Source organism: Solanum verrucosum, unplaced genomic scaffold (genome assembly GCF_900185275.1).
Source record: "Solanum verrucosum unplaced genomic scaffold, falcon-dt-bn FXZP01000268.1, whole genome shotgun sequence".
In the NCBI taxonomy this organism is placed as follows: Eukaryota; Viridiplantae; Streptophyta; class Magnoliopsida; order Solanales; family Solanaceae; genus Solanum; species Solanum verrucosum.
This window is the reverse complement of record NW_026019957.1, coordinates 77,823-92,778: the sequence shown is the minus strand read 5'-3', so window position 1 is coordinate 92,778 and position 14,956 is coordinate 77,823. Positions and strand designations below refer to the sequence as shown.

At 33.9% G+C, this 14,956-nt stretch overlaps 1 protein-coding gene and 1 pseudogene across 1 annotated transcript; one reads left to right on the top strand and one right to left on the bottom strand.

The window, feature by feature from the left end:
* The first annotated feature begins 8,612 nt into the window (after positions 1-8,612).
* LOC125814712 (F-box protein SKIP19-like) lies at positions 8,613-9,271 on the top strand (annotated as a pseudogene).
* A 2,098-nt stretch (positions 9,272-11,369) lies between these two features.
* On the bottom strand, positions 11,370-12,652 carry LOC125814711 (putative F-box/LRR-repeat protein 23). The gene is made up of 2 exons (XM_049494182.1): positions 12,303-12,652; positions 11,370-11,907 (listed from the first exon to the last, which is right to left on the bottom strand). The coding sequence occupies exons 1-2, from the start codon at positions 12,650-12,652 to the stop codon at positions 11,370-11,372; spliced, it is 888 nt and encodes a 295-aa protein (XP_049350139.1).
* Positions 12,653-14,956: the final 2,304 nt, after the last annotated feature.

Genomic DNA, 14,956 nt, shown 5'->3' with positions numbered 1-14,956 from the left:
TTTTGCGATATTTGATAAAAGACAATTGATTTAGAAGAGAGAAACAAGAGAAAGGTTGCAGTTTTAGAGAAAGAAGAGAGAATTGGGAATTTAGAGTTCTAAAATGGATTTAGGGGAAGAAGAGAACGTTGGGAGAGAAATTACCGTTAAGAATTTAACGTTGGGGGAGTTAAATGCAGGCAAAAATATGGGAGATAACGGATTCACGCGCCCATTTGCGTGACTCGCAAATGTTTTGCCATGTAGGCAAAAAATGTTTAAACGGTTCAAATCTTGGCCGGTAGAGGTGCTCAATAGGTACTATGTCTAGTTGAGGTGTCTAAATGAATTATGCGGACAACTTTAAGGGGTCGTAGATGACTTATGCCTATTGTAAATTATTTTTCATGTTTTTAAAATAGAAATAAATTTTTTTTGTATGTTGGACCATATACCATAAATAGCATGCTTATACTATTTAAGTCTTACCTTCAAAATTTACTATCAATCAATTCTATAAGTTACGAGAATCTTATGAGAGGATTATCACCTCCAAATAAATTAATTCTTTGGAGTGATTTCTCAACTTATAATTAGAGATATCATTCACCTTTGTAAGAGACATCTGAATAGAAGAAAAGTTATCTCATTCATCTACATATCTTGTCTTCTTCTCTTTATAGTTATTTTGTTCTGAGCTTTATTTACAACAATTTACAAGTTGTTTGCTTGATTTCACATTTATTCAAAAAATTATGTAATGAATATCTATAATATGGTGTATGTAACATATGTTTTTTTTTATTTTTATCCCTTTCCAAATGTTAGTTTTTTAACGATTTAAAATAGAGCCGACAGTTTTAGTTCGTATTTATAAAATCAGTCTATACTATCCATATTTCGATGAGTTGGATCACTTGTATTTCAGTTGGATAAATTTGAATTTCAATATTGTTATCCTATAAAAATGTGATCAAATATGGCAAAAGGGTCTGATGGACCCTTATACTTGACTCGAATTGTAAATTGGATCCTTCTACTCCACAAAGTTTCAACTGGACACTTCAACTCAAATAAAATAGAAATTTTAAGCCCCTTTGACCATTGACGGGTCTTAGGTGGCATTAATTTAGCTGAGTTAGAAAAATGTGTGTTACACACGCGAAATAAGAGCGTGAATTGATTTAAAATGTTACTAAAATTAAATAAAAAGTAAAAAAAAAAAAAACCTACCTTAAAAAAAGGCAAAAAAGAAAAAGAAAAAAAAAACCTTTCTTCTTCAAATCCACCCACCCACCCTTTTTGAAAAATAACAGATCTCCCTCATGCTATATCACTATCCTCTCTATTTATTATTTTTTCTTGCAATCTCACTTTCCCTCACGTTTCAAATGAAAACTACATATTCATAAAAAATTCAACAACAAAAATAATTGGAAATGAAAGAAAAAAAACTTCTCCAAATTGAAAGCTCGGATCGAAATTGAAGAAGGATTTTTGTTGCTACTATTTGTTTCTTTTTATCTCTTTAGAAGCAAAACTTTTTTTAAAAAAAAGTCAAAATTTTATCTCTCTTTTAAATTGTAGATACAACTGTGAAATTTCATATTTCTTGATCTTTCTTCTTTCAAGCTTGGATTTTTTTTTTTCAATTTCAAGTTTAGTATTAGGAGTAGTAAGGTTTGAGTGTTTTCTTCTATTGATGTTAATATCAGTTTTGATGAAATTGTAAGCTCAAATGAGGCTGTGAATAGAGCTAGATGTAATTTCAAATTGTAATATCATGTGCGACGAAGACGGAGACAGATGAGGGAGAGAGTATTTGTGGTCTCGCCGGCAAGAGGAGTGATGGCAGCGGCAACTTTCTTCGGCGATTGGGCCATTTCACGGTGAAAATGACAGCTGATGTAGGGAGATCCAAAATTTTAATTTAAAAGAATAATTTGTTTTTTTTTGTACAATTTGCATCATAACTTTATGAATTTTTGTCCAAAAAGAAATTGTTATAAAAATAAAAAATGATGTAGCAAAATTTATCTGACATGAAATGTGACATCAGTGTGATTGAGAGTCACGATGAGTTGAAAGGGTTCAACAGGTTGAGTTTAAATGAGTTCGGGGGTTCAGATGACAAAGGGATAAGTAGAAGGGTTTACAATACAAACGAGTACAAGTACAAGGGTCCACTAGACCATTCAGCCGATCAAATATTGATAAATATGGGTGTTAATATTTTGGCATGATAAGCCAACTCAAATATAATATATTTATTAAAGAAGGAATCAAAAGTAGTACATATTTTAATTAAATTGAATGCTTAATATGTTGAGTCATTTACTCAAAATTGATATTCTATCATTTTTTAAAAAAAAAAAATTAGTTCTGCTAATCTTTTGCTTGTTAATTTTTATTTACTGTTTTCTCTCTTCTTTTATTTCTTTTGCCATTTTTTTTTCCATGTTTCTTCTACATCACTAAATTAAAATTTGTTTATTTGTTTGTTTTACTTTCTCCTAGATCGATATTAAATTTTTTTTTTTATCAATTCGACCCTGATAGTAATTTATTAGTATATCATTTTGGTGTTGAAAGTTTGATATGGAGAATCTAATTTTTTTTATTAAAAAAAAGGCAATGGATTACTCAATAGCATTTAGAGTTTCTCAATAGTATCAGAATATACTAGGGCTGTTTATCAGTTGAATCCAGCAGATAATTTCTCTTAACGGTTTGACTTATTAAGTATCGATTTTTAAATTTACTAATTGGCTAGTCAACCTATAAGATATCGGTTGATTTGGTAACGGATTAACAATTATCGGACGATTATCAGGTGGTGTATCTGCTAACCTTGATACCTTTTTTTCGATGAGCACACCTTACAAAAAAGATAACTTTTAAGCAATAACAAGATTAAATGGATAAATTGATTCAGATTTTCAACTGGTTGTCCCATTTTCATTGTCCAATGGAAACATCTTTGCCAATGACTCGATAAATTGTTGCATACTTTTCATGTACATATCCTCAGTAGTCTTCTGAGTTTGTTGACTTGCGCTTTATTCTTTAAAGAAATATAGATAATTATACAAAGGGAAAAAAGTCTGAAATATATCCGAAAGACCAAAATTGTTGTAACAAGCAAGCAAATTGAAGTAAACAAAAATAAATAGCTACTGAGGAAAAAGAATAACCTAAAGCTGTAGGAGGGCCATTTATTTTAATCATTAAAGGTGTTCCTCATCTGTCTCTATGGTGGAGATATGAGCAATTTCTGGCCAGTACCCCCCTTGTCAAAATCTAGGTGTGGTTTGTGCAATGGGCAGTTGGAAATAAATAGTTTAGTGAGGGAAGAGAGCATCCCTTTTACTGGAAGGGATTGGAGATTATGGTAATACTGGATGATCAGCTCAGAGAGGGAGGAGGGCAGTGTTGATTCTACAAGAGATTGGAGTTGATTGTAGGAGGAGATGTATAGATTCCGAAGAGAAGTGAGGTACCGAAGTATTGAAACAAATAGAGCTGGAGAAGATTATTTCTCCATTGATGAACATGGAAAAATGAGATTCGAGATAAGAGCAAGAGGAGAAAACTGTGTTATTTGGGGAAATGAAAAAATGAATTACTTCATGTTGATTACACTCTATATATACAACAATGTACGAAGATTGTAGAAGCTTAGTTAACTAACTTCTTGGTGCACAATACCCAAGGCCTAACTAACTAACTAACTAACTAATAGAAAGATTAACTAACTAATCACTAATCTGCCAGTCAGTCTAATTACAATTGGATAATAATAATATTTATCTCAACCCCCCCCCCCCCTTCAAGTTGGAGATGGGAAGCTTACAAACAACTTGTGCAAAATATTGGAATGCTTGATATTTGGCAAGGCTTTGGTCAAAACATCTGTTAGCTAATCCCTGTTGGAATGTGATGAAGTGCAATGAGACCTCCTTGCAACTTATCTCTAACAAAATGACAATCCACTTTTATGTGTTTTGTTCTCTCATGGAACATAGGTTCCTGGCTATGTGGATAGTTGCCTGACTATCACAAAACACAACACAGGTATGGACAAGGTACATGTCAAGTTTAGTTCTATCAACAACCTTTCCGACCATACTATTTATCCTACCACTTTTCTAATTTCTCTGTATTCTGCCTCTGCTGAGGACAGAGATATGGTCGCTTGCTTCTTGGACTTCCAGCTAATAGGACTATCTCTCATTAACACTACATAACCACTTACTGACTTTCTTGTATCAAGGCATGCAGCCCAATCTGAATCACAATATGCAGTTATTGAACAATCTGTATTGTTGGACAAATACATCCCCAAATAAGGATCATTTTATTAGAACATAGTGTGCAGCCTTGAGGTGTGGTTCTCTGGGATTCTGAAGGAATTGACTAAGATGTTGGACACTGAATGCTATGTCCATTCTTGTGTTAGTCAAAAAATTCAGTTTGCCTACCAACTTCCTGTAGTGTGTAGGATCTTTCAACAATAGGCCTTCACTTGCTTTGAGCTTGACTGTGGATTCAAGAGGTGATGTCACTGGTGTGTAGCTTGAACAATCAATTTCTTTCAACAAATCTAAGGTGAACTTTCTTTGAGAAATTAGGACTCCAGAATCCTTATACAATATTTCCAAACCAAGAAGTATTCAAGTTTCCCAAGTCCTTGATCTTGAATTTATCATGAAGGTAACCTTTTAGAGAAGTGATTTCTTCAACATCAGTACCTGTCAAGACAATTCCATCAACATAGACAACAACAAAAACCAAAGAACTCCCAATTTTTCTATAGAATAGAGAGTAATCACTCTTTGAATGAGAATAGCCCCTTGAACACAAAACTTGTGTCAGTTTGTCATACCATTGCCTGCTTGCCTGTTTCAGTCCATATAAGGACTTTTTAAGTCTACAAACCAACCTTGTGTCACCTATCATGAGGCTGAAGGTGTGTCCATATACACTTATCCATGTAAGTCTCCATGAAGAAATGCATTATTCACATCTAGTTGGTATAAATTCCATCCCCTTTTAATATCCATGATGATCAAAATTCTGATTGTAGTTATCTTAACTACTGGAGAGAAAGTTTCATTACAGTCAATGCCAGCCTGTTGAGTATAACCTTTCACAACAAGTCTAGTTTTCAGCCTCTCTATTGTACCATCAGCCTTATGTTTGACCTTGTAAAGCCATCTGCATCCAATTTCCTTTTTCCTTATGGGTAGTTTAACAAGATCCCAAGTATTATTAGTATACAATGCTTCAAATTCTGATGTCATTGCTGCTTACCAAGCAGGATAAAGTGCTTCCACCTCATATGAACATGGTTAGTGTCATGAAGAAAACCTTTGACTATATGTTGATTATCTTGGTTGAAACTTGTGAGGGATAAATGGGATGTAGGAAATACAAGATGTGAAGATGGGGTTGATGCTTGGTGTTGTAAAGAAGGTAATATGTAAGTGTACTCTTTCTGGTAAATATGAATGTTGTGTGGTCTACTGGATCTCCTGAGGTTTAAAGGTTGGACTAGAGGTTGAGTGATAGTGTCTGATGGGGAATAACATTTAGAAATATGGTTATGTGCTGGTGGTGAGTCAGGATCCAACGAGTGGTCAGTGTCTAATAGTGCTAGAGGTATATGTGTAGGTGAATGCTCAAGCAGTTTATTATTTGTGACATCAAAGGCGGTATTATCATCCGACACATGTACTTTATTAAAAATGTTATCAGTAGATTTTAACATGTTTGGATTAGTGTGCAAAGTTCTTAATACTGTGCTAAAACTAGGATTAGATTCAGACAAAGCAAAAGGAAAAATATTTTCTTGGAATGTCATATCTCTAGAAACATGTATCTTCTTGGTGATCGGGTCTAAAACCTTATACCCTTTTATGATATCCCATACATATGTGAGGAGTGGATCTTGGATCAAATTTATCTTTACAAGTCTTTTGTATAGGAAAAGATAAGGAACCAAAAGACCTAAGGTGAGAGTAGGTGAGAGATATATGATGCAATATTTCAAATGGTGTCTTGTTGCCCAACACTGAATTGGGAAGTCTATTGATAAGTAAGTGGCTGTCAAAATACATTCTCCCCAGTATGTAGTGGGGAGTTTGGACTGGTATAAGAGTGCCTTAGCAACTTCTATGAGATGTTTGTGTTTTCTTTCCACTGCACCATTTTGTTGTGGTGTGTAAGGACAAGTTCTTTGATGTATTATTCCTTTGGTTTGGAGATATATGTTGGTTTCATTATTGGTAAATTCTGAACCATTGTATGTTCTTATTGATTTGATAGCGGTCTTGAACTGGTTTTCTACAAGAGATAGGTGTTGCTTTTGCAGCTGAGAAGGTGAGTCCATGTTAATCTACTAAAGTCATCAACTATGGTTAAGAAGTACTTGTAATTGTTGTGAGTTGAAACATTATAAGGTCCCCAAGGTCCATATGAAGAAGATCAAAAGGGTTAGTGCTGGAAACAATGGATTTGGTTGGAAAAGGAAGTCTAGCTTGTCTAGCCATGAGGCATATAGTGCATGTGAAAGGTTGTTTGGGTGAGAAAGCAATGGGAATACTGGAAATACCCTTCATTTTTACAAAAGGGATATGTCCTAGCCTACTGTGCCACAAGTGATCAATACTATTTCCGTGAGACATGACATAATTACTCAAATTGGAAACATTAGCAGTATGAACACAATTAGGAAGCACAATATTATTACTCAAACATGTGGATCTTACAGATGTAGCATTACAAGTGTTTACCATAGAAGTGGCATGTGAAAAATTACATGGATTACACTTAGAAAAGAAGTAGCAGATGAAGTAAGAAAATAAGGTTTAGATGAACTAGATGCAATAGTAGAAACTGATCCAGTAGGAACATTGACAGAACTGGAAGTATGACATCTTGAGCACAAGAAATACATGCCATTTTGTTCTCTACCAATCTCCAGAGGGCTCTTCAGTGAAAGGTCCCTACATTAAACAAGAAGAGTTATTGAAACTGACCATTCCTTTTATGTGTGAAGCTAAACAGTGCACTAAGAATAGTAGTCATGTAATGAAGGTCTTAATCCTGCTTGATCATGTGTCATAGTATCAAACTAGTCCTTATACATCGGCAGGAAGTTTCCAGTCTCAATGTCACGGTCCACACTTCTTCCCTACTTCAGTATTTTATAGTCTTTTGATATTCTTGGTTTAATCTGCCATTAATTCATTTCTAATTTTGCTAATTTCTAAGGAATCTGAACATGCTGCACTCTTGCTCAATTTACAAATCGCGAAAGAATTGTACCTGCCTCCACTATAGACAGAAACAGGTTCTCATGTTATGAGTTATGACTCTTATAATTAAAACAGGAAATGGTCTCTATTCACAAATTATTTATGATCGTGGGTGAGAGCGGTCAAGGCTTACATTTTAAAAATTCAAAATGGGGCAGGATTTCATTTTCTAGTTTTGAACTTGCTTTCTTCCATATACCTCAGCCTATTTGATCTAAACCACCTTATTTTCAAGTTATTAGTTTAAGAAAGGAAAGAAGAGAGGATGAGAAGAAAGAATTTTACATAACTAATGGGGGATTTGGGACATGTGCTAAAAAATAGACTTTCTTTTCCACATCTCTAGATTTTCTGCTTTTGTCCCTTTCAAATACCGTATGATCATCTATCATATTTGGTGAAACTATGGAAGAGAATTTTTTGATTTTCCAAACTTCAGAAAATAATTTAGAACAAGACAATTTTTGTAATGACCCTGAAAGTTATTTTTAAATAATTTTGGAAAAATTATTATTTTAGGATTTTCTGGTGTAGCGAATAATCTTAGCATGACATTCTGCATAAGTTATACAATTGTTTGGTTAGCCAAACAAGAAAAAAGTAATTGCAACATAACTGTCAGAAAAAAAAAAGTGCAAAACTTACTATTTCCAACATAATAAAGTTGATATTGATATTGGATTTATTATTTTTTCTAACAATATATGGAAATTACTTTTTTCTTGTTTGGCTAACCAAACAATTGTAAAACTTATGCAGAATTTCACACTGGGATTATTATTGCTAAACGCTGCACCAATAAATCCTAATTAATCAACAAAAAGACCAGATAATACTCATACACATCCGTATTTGATATCGACTTCTAAACTAAACACATGCAAAGACTTAACAACAATAAGCCATGAAATTAGGGTTGAAAGATGGAACCTTTCAGTGATATAATTGAGCAAATTGTTGCTACCAAAGTACTCAATACTGATATCAATTAATTGATCGTGGATACAATCGACAACTTTATGACATATCTTTCCAAGTTATCCTCTCTGTCCTCGATGTGGGGCCGTGCCGCCGACATTTTGCATTTTGATTTCACATTTATCCACAAATTGTGTAATGAATATCTAATGTAAGGCGAAGCAACAATAAATATCTACTGCAAGGCAAATATCTACTTAAGCTACTTATATAAGTTGTCTACTTAATTTTTCTCGTAAGTTGTCTACTTGATTTCACAAACTTTGTAATGAATATCTATAATCCAATGTATTTATAACATAATTTGTTCATTTATTTTAACCCTAGAAATATACAATGAACAGAAAGGGAAAGGGAAAAGTAAAAGGTAAAAGCAACAGTCAGTCGGAGGTGAAAAGGCCGCCATGGATGGAGCTTCCCGAAGGTATATGGGCGAATATACTACACAGGCTTGGTGCTGTAGAGATACTGGAGACAGCTGAGAAAGTGTGCAGTAAGTGGAGGCGAGTGTGTAAGAATGTGGCGAGTCATTGACATGTGGAACCTCGGAGACCTCTCTGACATGGATTACGACTTAGAGGTAATGTGCCGCTATGCCGTTGATCGCAGCCAAGGTGAAGTCGTTGATATCAATTTGCAGTACTTTGCCACTGCTCAGTTGCTTGAGTACATAGCTGAAAGGTAATTTATTAGGGATTGTGGTTGGTAATCTGTCCTTTAATTCATGTATGCTTTTGTCCACTAGATCAGGAAAACTGAAAAGACTTAGCATTGCATGTTGCTATGGTATGGTATGTGAGAGCTTGGTTGAAGTAGTTCAAAAACTCCCATTGTTAGAGGAGCTGAGTTTGACACACACAACCATCACGATAGAAGGCATTGAAGATCTTGGACGCTCTTGTCCACGGTTGAAGTTGTTTGAACTAAATAACTCATTGTCTATGGGGTCAGGTGATTACTTTGATAACACTCAGTTCTTAAGGTATCTGCGGTGATAAGTAATATAGGAAATATTTTCTGTTATGAATGTAATGACTATGTAGTGTTATTATTGTCTACATGAACTTTCACCTTGTTGATGAGGGTTCCCCACCTTGTAAGCCTCTCCCCACATTTTCCCTTTACCTACGTCCAATTTTGAAAAAGAATATTAAAGAAGTGTAGTGTTATTATAAAATTTTCCTTTTGGCCAAGATAAAATGTGCAAAATTCTTGACTTCTTGGAATATCCGGGGTGAAATTAACATTTCTTCTCATGATAAAAATAAAATAAAATAAAAAATAAATAAATAAAAATATATGACTCTTTTCTTTTGGGCTGATTCAAAAAGATAACACCTTTTTTATATGGCATAATACATAAACATACCTTTTTACTTGGCCTCGGCTGACATTAATGCCCTCCAACTTTGGGCACATTTATGTATTATGCCTATAAAATATTGTTGCTAGAGCTGCCTCTGCCGGACCTTGGTAAACATGTGATGAAGTCCATATTGATCATCTCCCACTTCCATTCGAAAAGTTCTATATTCTGAGCCATACCACCAGGCCTTTGGTGCTCTACTTTAACTTGTTGGCAATTCGGACACTTACCAACAAATTTTGTGATGCCCTTCTTCATACTACTCCACCAATAAACCTCTCTCAAATTGTGATACATCTTTGTGGAGCTCGGATAGATAGAATATCTGGAGCTACGAGCTTTCTCCATGATCCTCTCTTGGAGTTCATCTATCCTTGGTACACACATTCTACCTTGATATCTCAATACGCCATTTCCCCCTTGTTCAAAAGTTAATACTTTTTTCGCTTTGCTTCTCAAAGAGGCAGAACACATTAAGGTATTAGATGGACTGGTATCTCACATGCAGGGTTTGCAGGGTTCGCAGGACACCCTTGGAAGGGTTCTTCAGCTACACAAGAACTCTAGCACTGATGTTGGGAAGCTCCTTCTAAGGTAGAAGGACTTAAGAAGGATGGCGTTCGCTCGGTCAATACGATTCTCAAAGAAGTCAACTCCATCAAAATTAGAGCCGACTCTGCCCATGTCGAGTTGGTTGTGTCAATGCACACCTCTTACTCTACTTTTTTTAAGACTGTTGAGCGCTCTCTTAACACCTTCTGCAAGAATGTGCTCAATACCCTATAGTATTTTCTCGATGATCATTAAGACTATGGTTTCCTTTTCTCGTTTGCTAAGACAATTGGTTTGTGGAGATATGTCTTCATTTCTTTTGGACTGTAATTTCGGAGTTTCTATCCCCATACTCCTTGCTTGTATATTTTACTTTTGCCTATCTTGCTTGTTAATTTTTTTTTTCTATTTTCCTTTTTGATTATGTCAAAGAGGGAGAATCTGGACACAGTATACAGAGGGGGAGCATACGAAAGTCAGTCAGCCTAAGATACATCGAACTGTGAAGTCAAATTAAACTCGTATTAGTTATATTTGTCATTATAAAAAGGAAGAGATTGTTAACTTATGATATTCTGAATAATGACAAGCTAAATTTGTATCGCATGGAATCAATAGTGGTGGTCTTCATTTGGTTTGTTACACAACACATAGGAAAAATATAGAGAGTAAAAAGTTTGTCAAAAAGAGAGTTCTTATTAGTTGAAGGGAGGTGTTCTTTTTTGTGGAGCTTTGGACTCCATTCTTGTCCAAAGTTGTTGAGTTATACTTTGTGAAGGCTGTGTAACACAAGCCAATTTGCACCACTAAGGAGATAGATTGACTCACAATCTACATCAACCATGGAAATAGATTGACTCAATCGATCATCAATTCAAGAAGGAAAAAAATACCAGACAATCATTCAGGACAACAAGCAAATCAACCTAATTATGGAAGATGACAACTATAGTAATTATGGAAGATAACAAGCAGATCAAAGAAGACCAGCAAAGAATATGCATCAGATTCTGCTTCAAGGAAGACGTAGTTTGGAATAACTATGTGATGCCTACTTCTAGTCCCCTTGAAATAGGGTTTCTTTTAGAGCTTGATGAAAACTTGGGTAGTACAAAGTATTTTAACTAAGAACATGTCTGATGTGCAAATCAGATCTTTCTACTTTGACACAACCTCTACCTATATAACCAAATATCATAATCATCTTCATAGTCATCAGAGGACGAGTAATAAATGTAATAACAAACTTCAGAATCAAATTCATAATCTTGACATGAAGCACGAGGTTGCTTTAGATCTACAATCTGTTGCCTGCATCTTGTTCCTAAATCCCCTTCAAGGTCAATATTACAGCGACGCAAGTCAAGCGATACAAGGTGTGGACAACCATCAAGAATAGCTTGAAGTCCAACATCTGTCAAGGGATTCAAAATTAGGGCAAGGTGCCGCAATTCAGGCATACTTTTAGCAATAGCTAACGCTTGACCATCATCAGGAGATAGTGAATATTCAATTGTAGTACATTTACTGGCATTCAATGTAAATGACTTAAGCAAAGGGCAATAACGACCAACACTTTCTATATCCTCTTCAGTAATTAAGGTCAAGTGAGTGTGCAGCTCCTCCAACAACGGGAAGTTCTTGGCAGCTACAGTCAAACTTCCAGCAACGTTACCACACTTGACAAGTCGGAGATGTCTGAGCTGACTTGATCTGTTGGAAAGATTTAACAAAACTAAAAGAAATGAGTAATGACATCAACACCACAAGGAAAAGGACAGACATTACACCTCTAAGAGTTGTTAAACCACAAATATAACAAGGGCCCAGATTTCAGAATTTTACTAGAAAACATTGGGCAGTCTAATGCATAAAGCATTCCGCATTAGCAAGGCTTAGAAAAGGGTCACACATGACACACCCCTAGGGATGTGATCTAGACAGTTGAACAAAAATGAACCCTAAGTAGACCAAAGTTCAACAAAAAGTAAGATAAGTTATTTTGATATAGATAAAAGACTAGCACACATATTTCCTCGTATCTCCAAGGGGATGACTTTAGCTAAATAAAATTCTTAATAACATTAAATTTGAACATGAAAGAATACCTCTCAGCAACGTAGTTGAGCAAGTCTTCGCTACCAAAATTTTCAATGCTAATTTTGAGTAATTGGCCCTGGCTACGATCCACCGCAATCCGACATATCTTCTCCAACATCCGATACCTACTCCGGTGAATATCAGGTTGAAATTTCAAGTAAACAACACGCCACATAGCGGGATCATGACACACCTTCCACCAGGTACTACAAACCCGCTGCACACTCTCCACTATCTCTATCGTTCCCAGACGCTGCAGAATGTCCATCGTGATTTCCGCCGGAAGCTCAACCCACTGCGGTGATGGCGGTGGTGGTGCAATTGAGGAAGCTTTCAACTTTTTGTGAACTTTCATCATTTTGCTTCACTACTAGAAATTTCCCTTAGGGTTCTGATTTTATAGACAAAGCAAAAAAAAGGAACTGAAGAAGTCGAAGCGTCACCAAAACTCTTCAAATTCCACTAGGCTCATTTCCCATAAACATCGGCTGGTGTCACTAATTTACATTGTATTATTCCCGCCATTTATTTACATTTTTTTTTATTCCTTTAATTTATACTCTTTCTATTCAATTTTATTTCTCATTACTTGACACACTCAGAAATAATTATTCATATATGTATTTTACCACATTATTCCTATTTTTAATGTTTAGTATTGAGTTTGGGTAAATGTATAGAGATTAGCATTTAATACTAGGGGTAAAATATAGAAAAAATAATTGTTTTTTCTTGATATGTCAAAAATATGTAAGTAACAAGTAAAAATGAAAATTTATTTTAGAAATAAGTGATAAGTAAAAGTAAACGGAGAAAGTATTTTTTCCATCCCAATTTATGAAACACACTTGGAATTTCGAGAGCCAATCTATTTTTTTTTTTACTAGAATTCCCCTATATGTTTTTTAAATATTTCAATTTATTAATTATTGTGATTATATTACTTTTTAATTTATAATTTAATAAATTAACGTATTAGCTGCATTCAGTGGGTATGTATAGATTTATATATTATGAATTATTTCCATTGTTTTATTTAAATAAATTGACGAAAATGTTCATTAGTTTTGTTTGTTTGTTTTAGTTCAAATTTTGCAAAGATTATGTTTAGAAAAGTGGCATAACTATCAGTAAAAACTAAAAAGTATTTCCTGAATTATATAATCCAAAATTTTATAAACCAAAGACTCTTATCCAAAAGCTAAAACAATTTTTAGAGAGACAAAAATAATACTAGTGTTTTTGCTATTGGACCATATCTTTTATCTATAGGGTGTGGCGTGTTTGGCCATGCGATATAAAATCATAAGATGAAGTTAAAGTTTTGTTTGAATATGCAATTTAAACTTTTTATGTTGTATATTTTTCATTAACATAAGAACCTCATAAGTTATAAAATTATCTCAATTATTTATACAATCTTACCAAATAAACAAAAATTTATAAAATCGCATAATACATTATCACAAATCTATTCTAAAATTGTCTCAATTGCTTAATCTCCCCCTTTTTGAACATCAATTTGAATATTTCATAAGTAATATTCCAGTTTACTCAAATTATCTCTAATTTTTCTATTAACATAAAAAAAGCCACCAAGTCTCATAAATATCTAGTAAATCAAATAAAGGTTATATTAAATCAGATTCATTTTCGTCATCCCTTATTAATAATACTTGTTCTATAGGTTTTCATTAGGAGTATTAGAGACAGTACTGTATTATATTTTAGCATAATGACATGACTTATTATATTTTATTTTATTTTCTTTAAGGACAAAATCTAATTATTGTATCTTACTAAGACCAAAAAAATATATTTGGAAGTCTGAATTATATATTTTGTGTTGTGGAGACTTAACTTAATTATATATACATGATGTTCTATATGAAAATTTTGTGTCCTAGGTGGTGTCAGATGTACATGATACAAATTTAAATGTCTATTATGTTCACTCAAAAGTAAAAAGCATAAATATCAATTAAAGTAAAATTAAATGACGTATCTATATATTATACTTTCTAGAAATAAGGTACAAGTTCCTTTGGGGTCCTCATGCCTTTTTCCCTTTTAACGGGGATTGGGGGAAGGTGAAAAGACTTGTTAATTAAAACTTGGAAACTTTGCTCATTTGTCCAATTTAAAGGAAAACTGATAGTTTCATGCAGAAAATGTGAATGCACATTCTTTTAAGAAGGAACTAAAACGTTTTTCTTCTTTTTTTGTAATTATAATACTTTTTTCTTCATTATTAATTATTAATACTTATCTCAAATAAAAATCATAAATCATTGAAAGATTTATTTTTATTTATTTTATTAGTAATAAAACTATAAAATTGAATATACATGAGATTACGCCCCGTAAATCCATGGGACTTACGTCCCGTGTCTTGGGGCTTACGCCTCGCCCTTGACTGTATAAAGCGCCTCGCCCCACCCACACCTTTTAAAACACTGCTCACTATCAAGATTTTTTTTCTAATTTGAAAGAAAAAAAAATGATTTGCAGTCTTCACCACAAAAATAATTTTATGGTTAAAGGTCATTGTCCTCTGTAGGGTGGACATGGTATGGTATGGTACGGTATTTGAAAGATTTGATATTGTAACTTTGGTAATCAATTTTTAAAATATTATATCATTATCATACCAATTTAATTC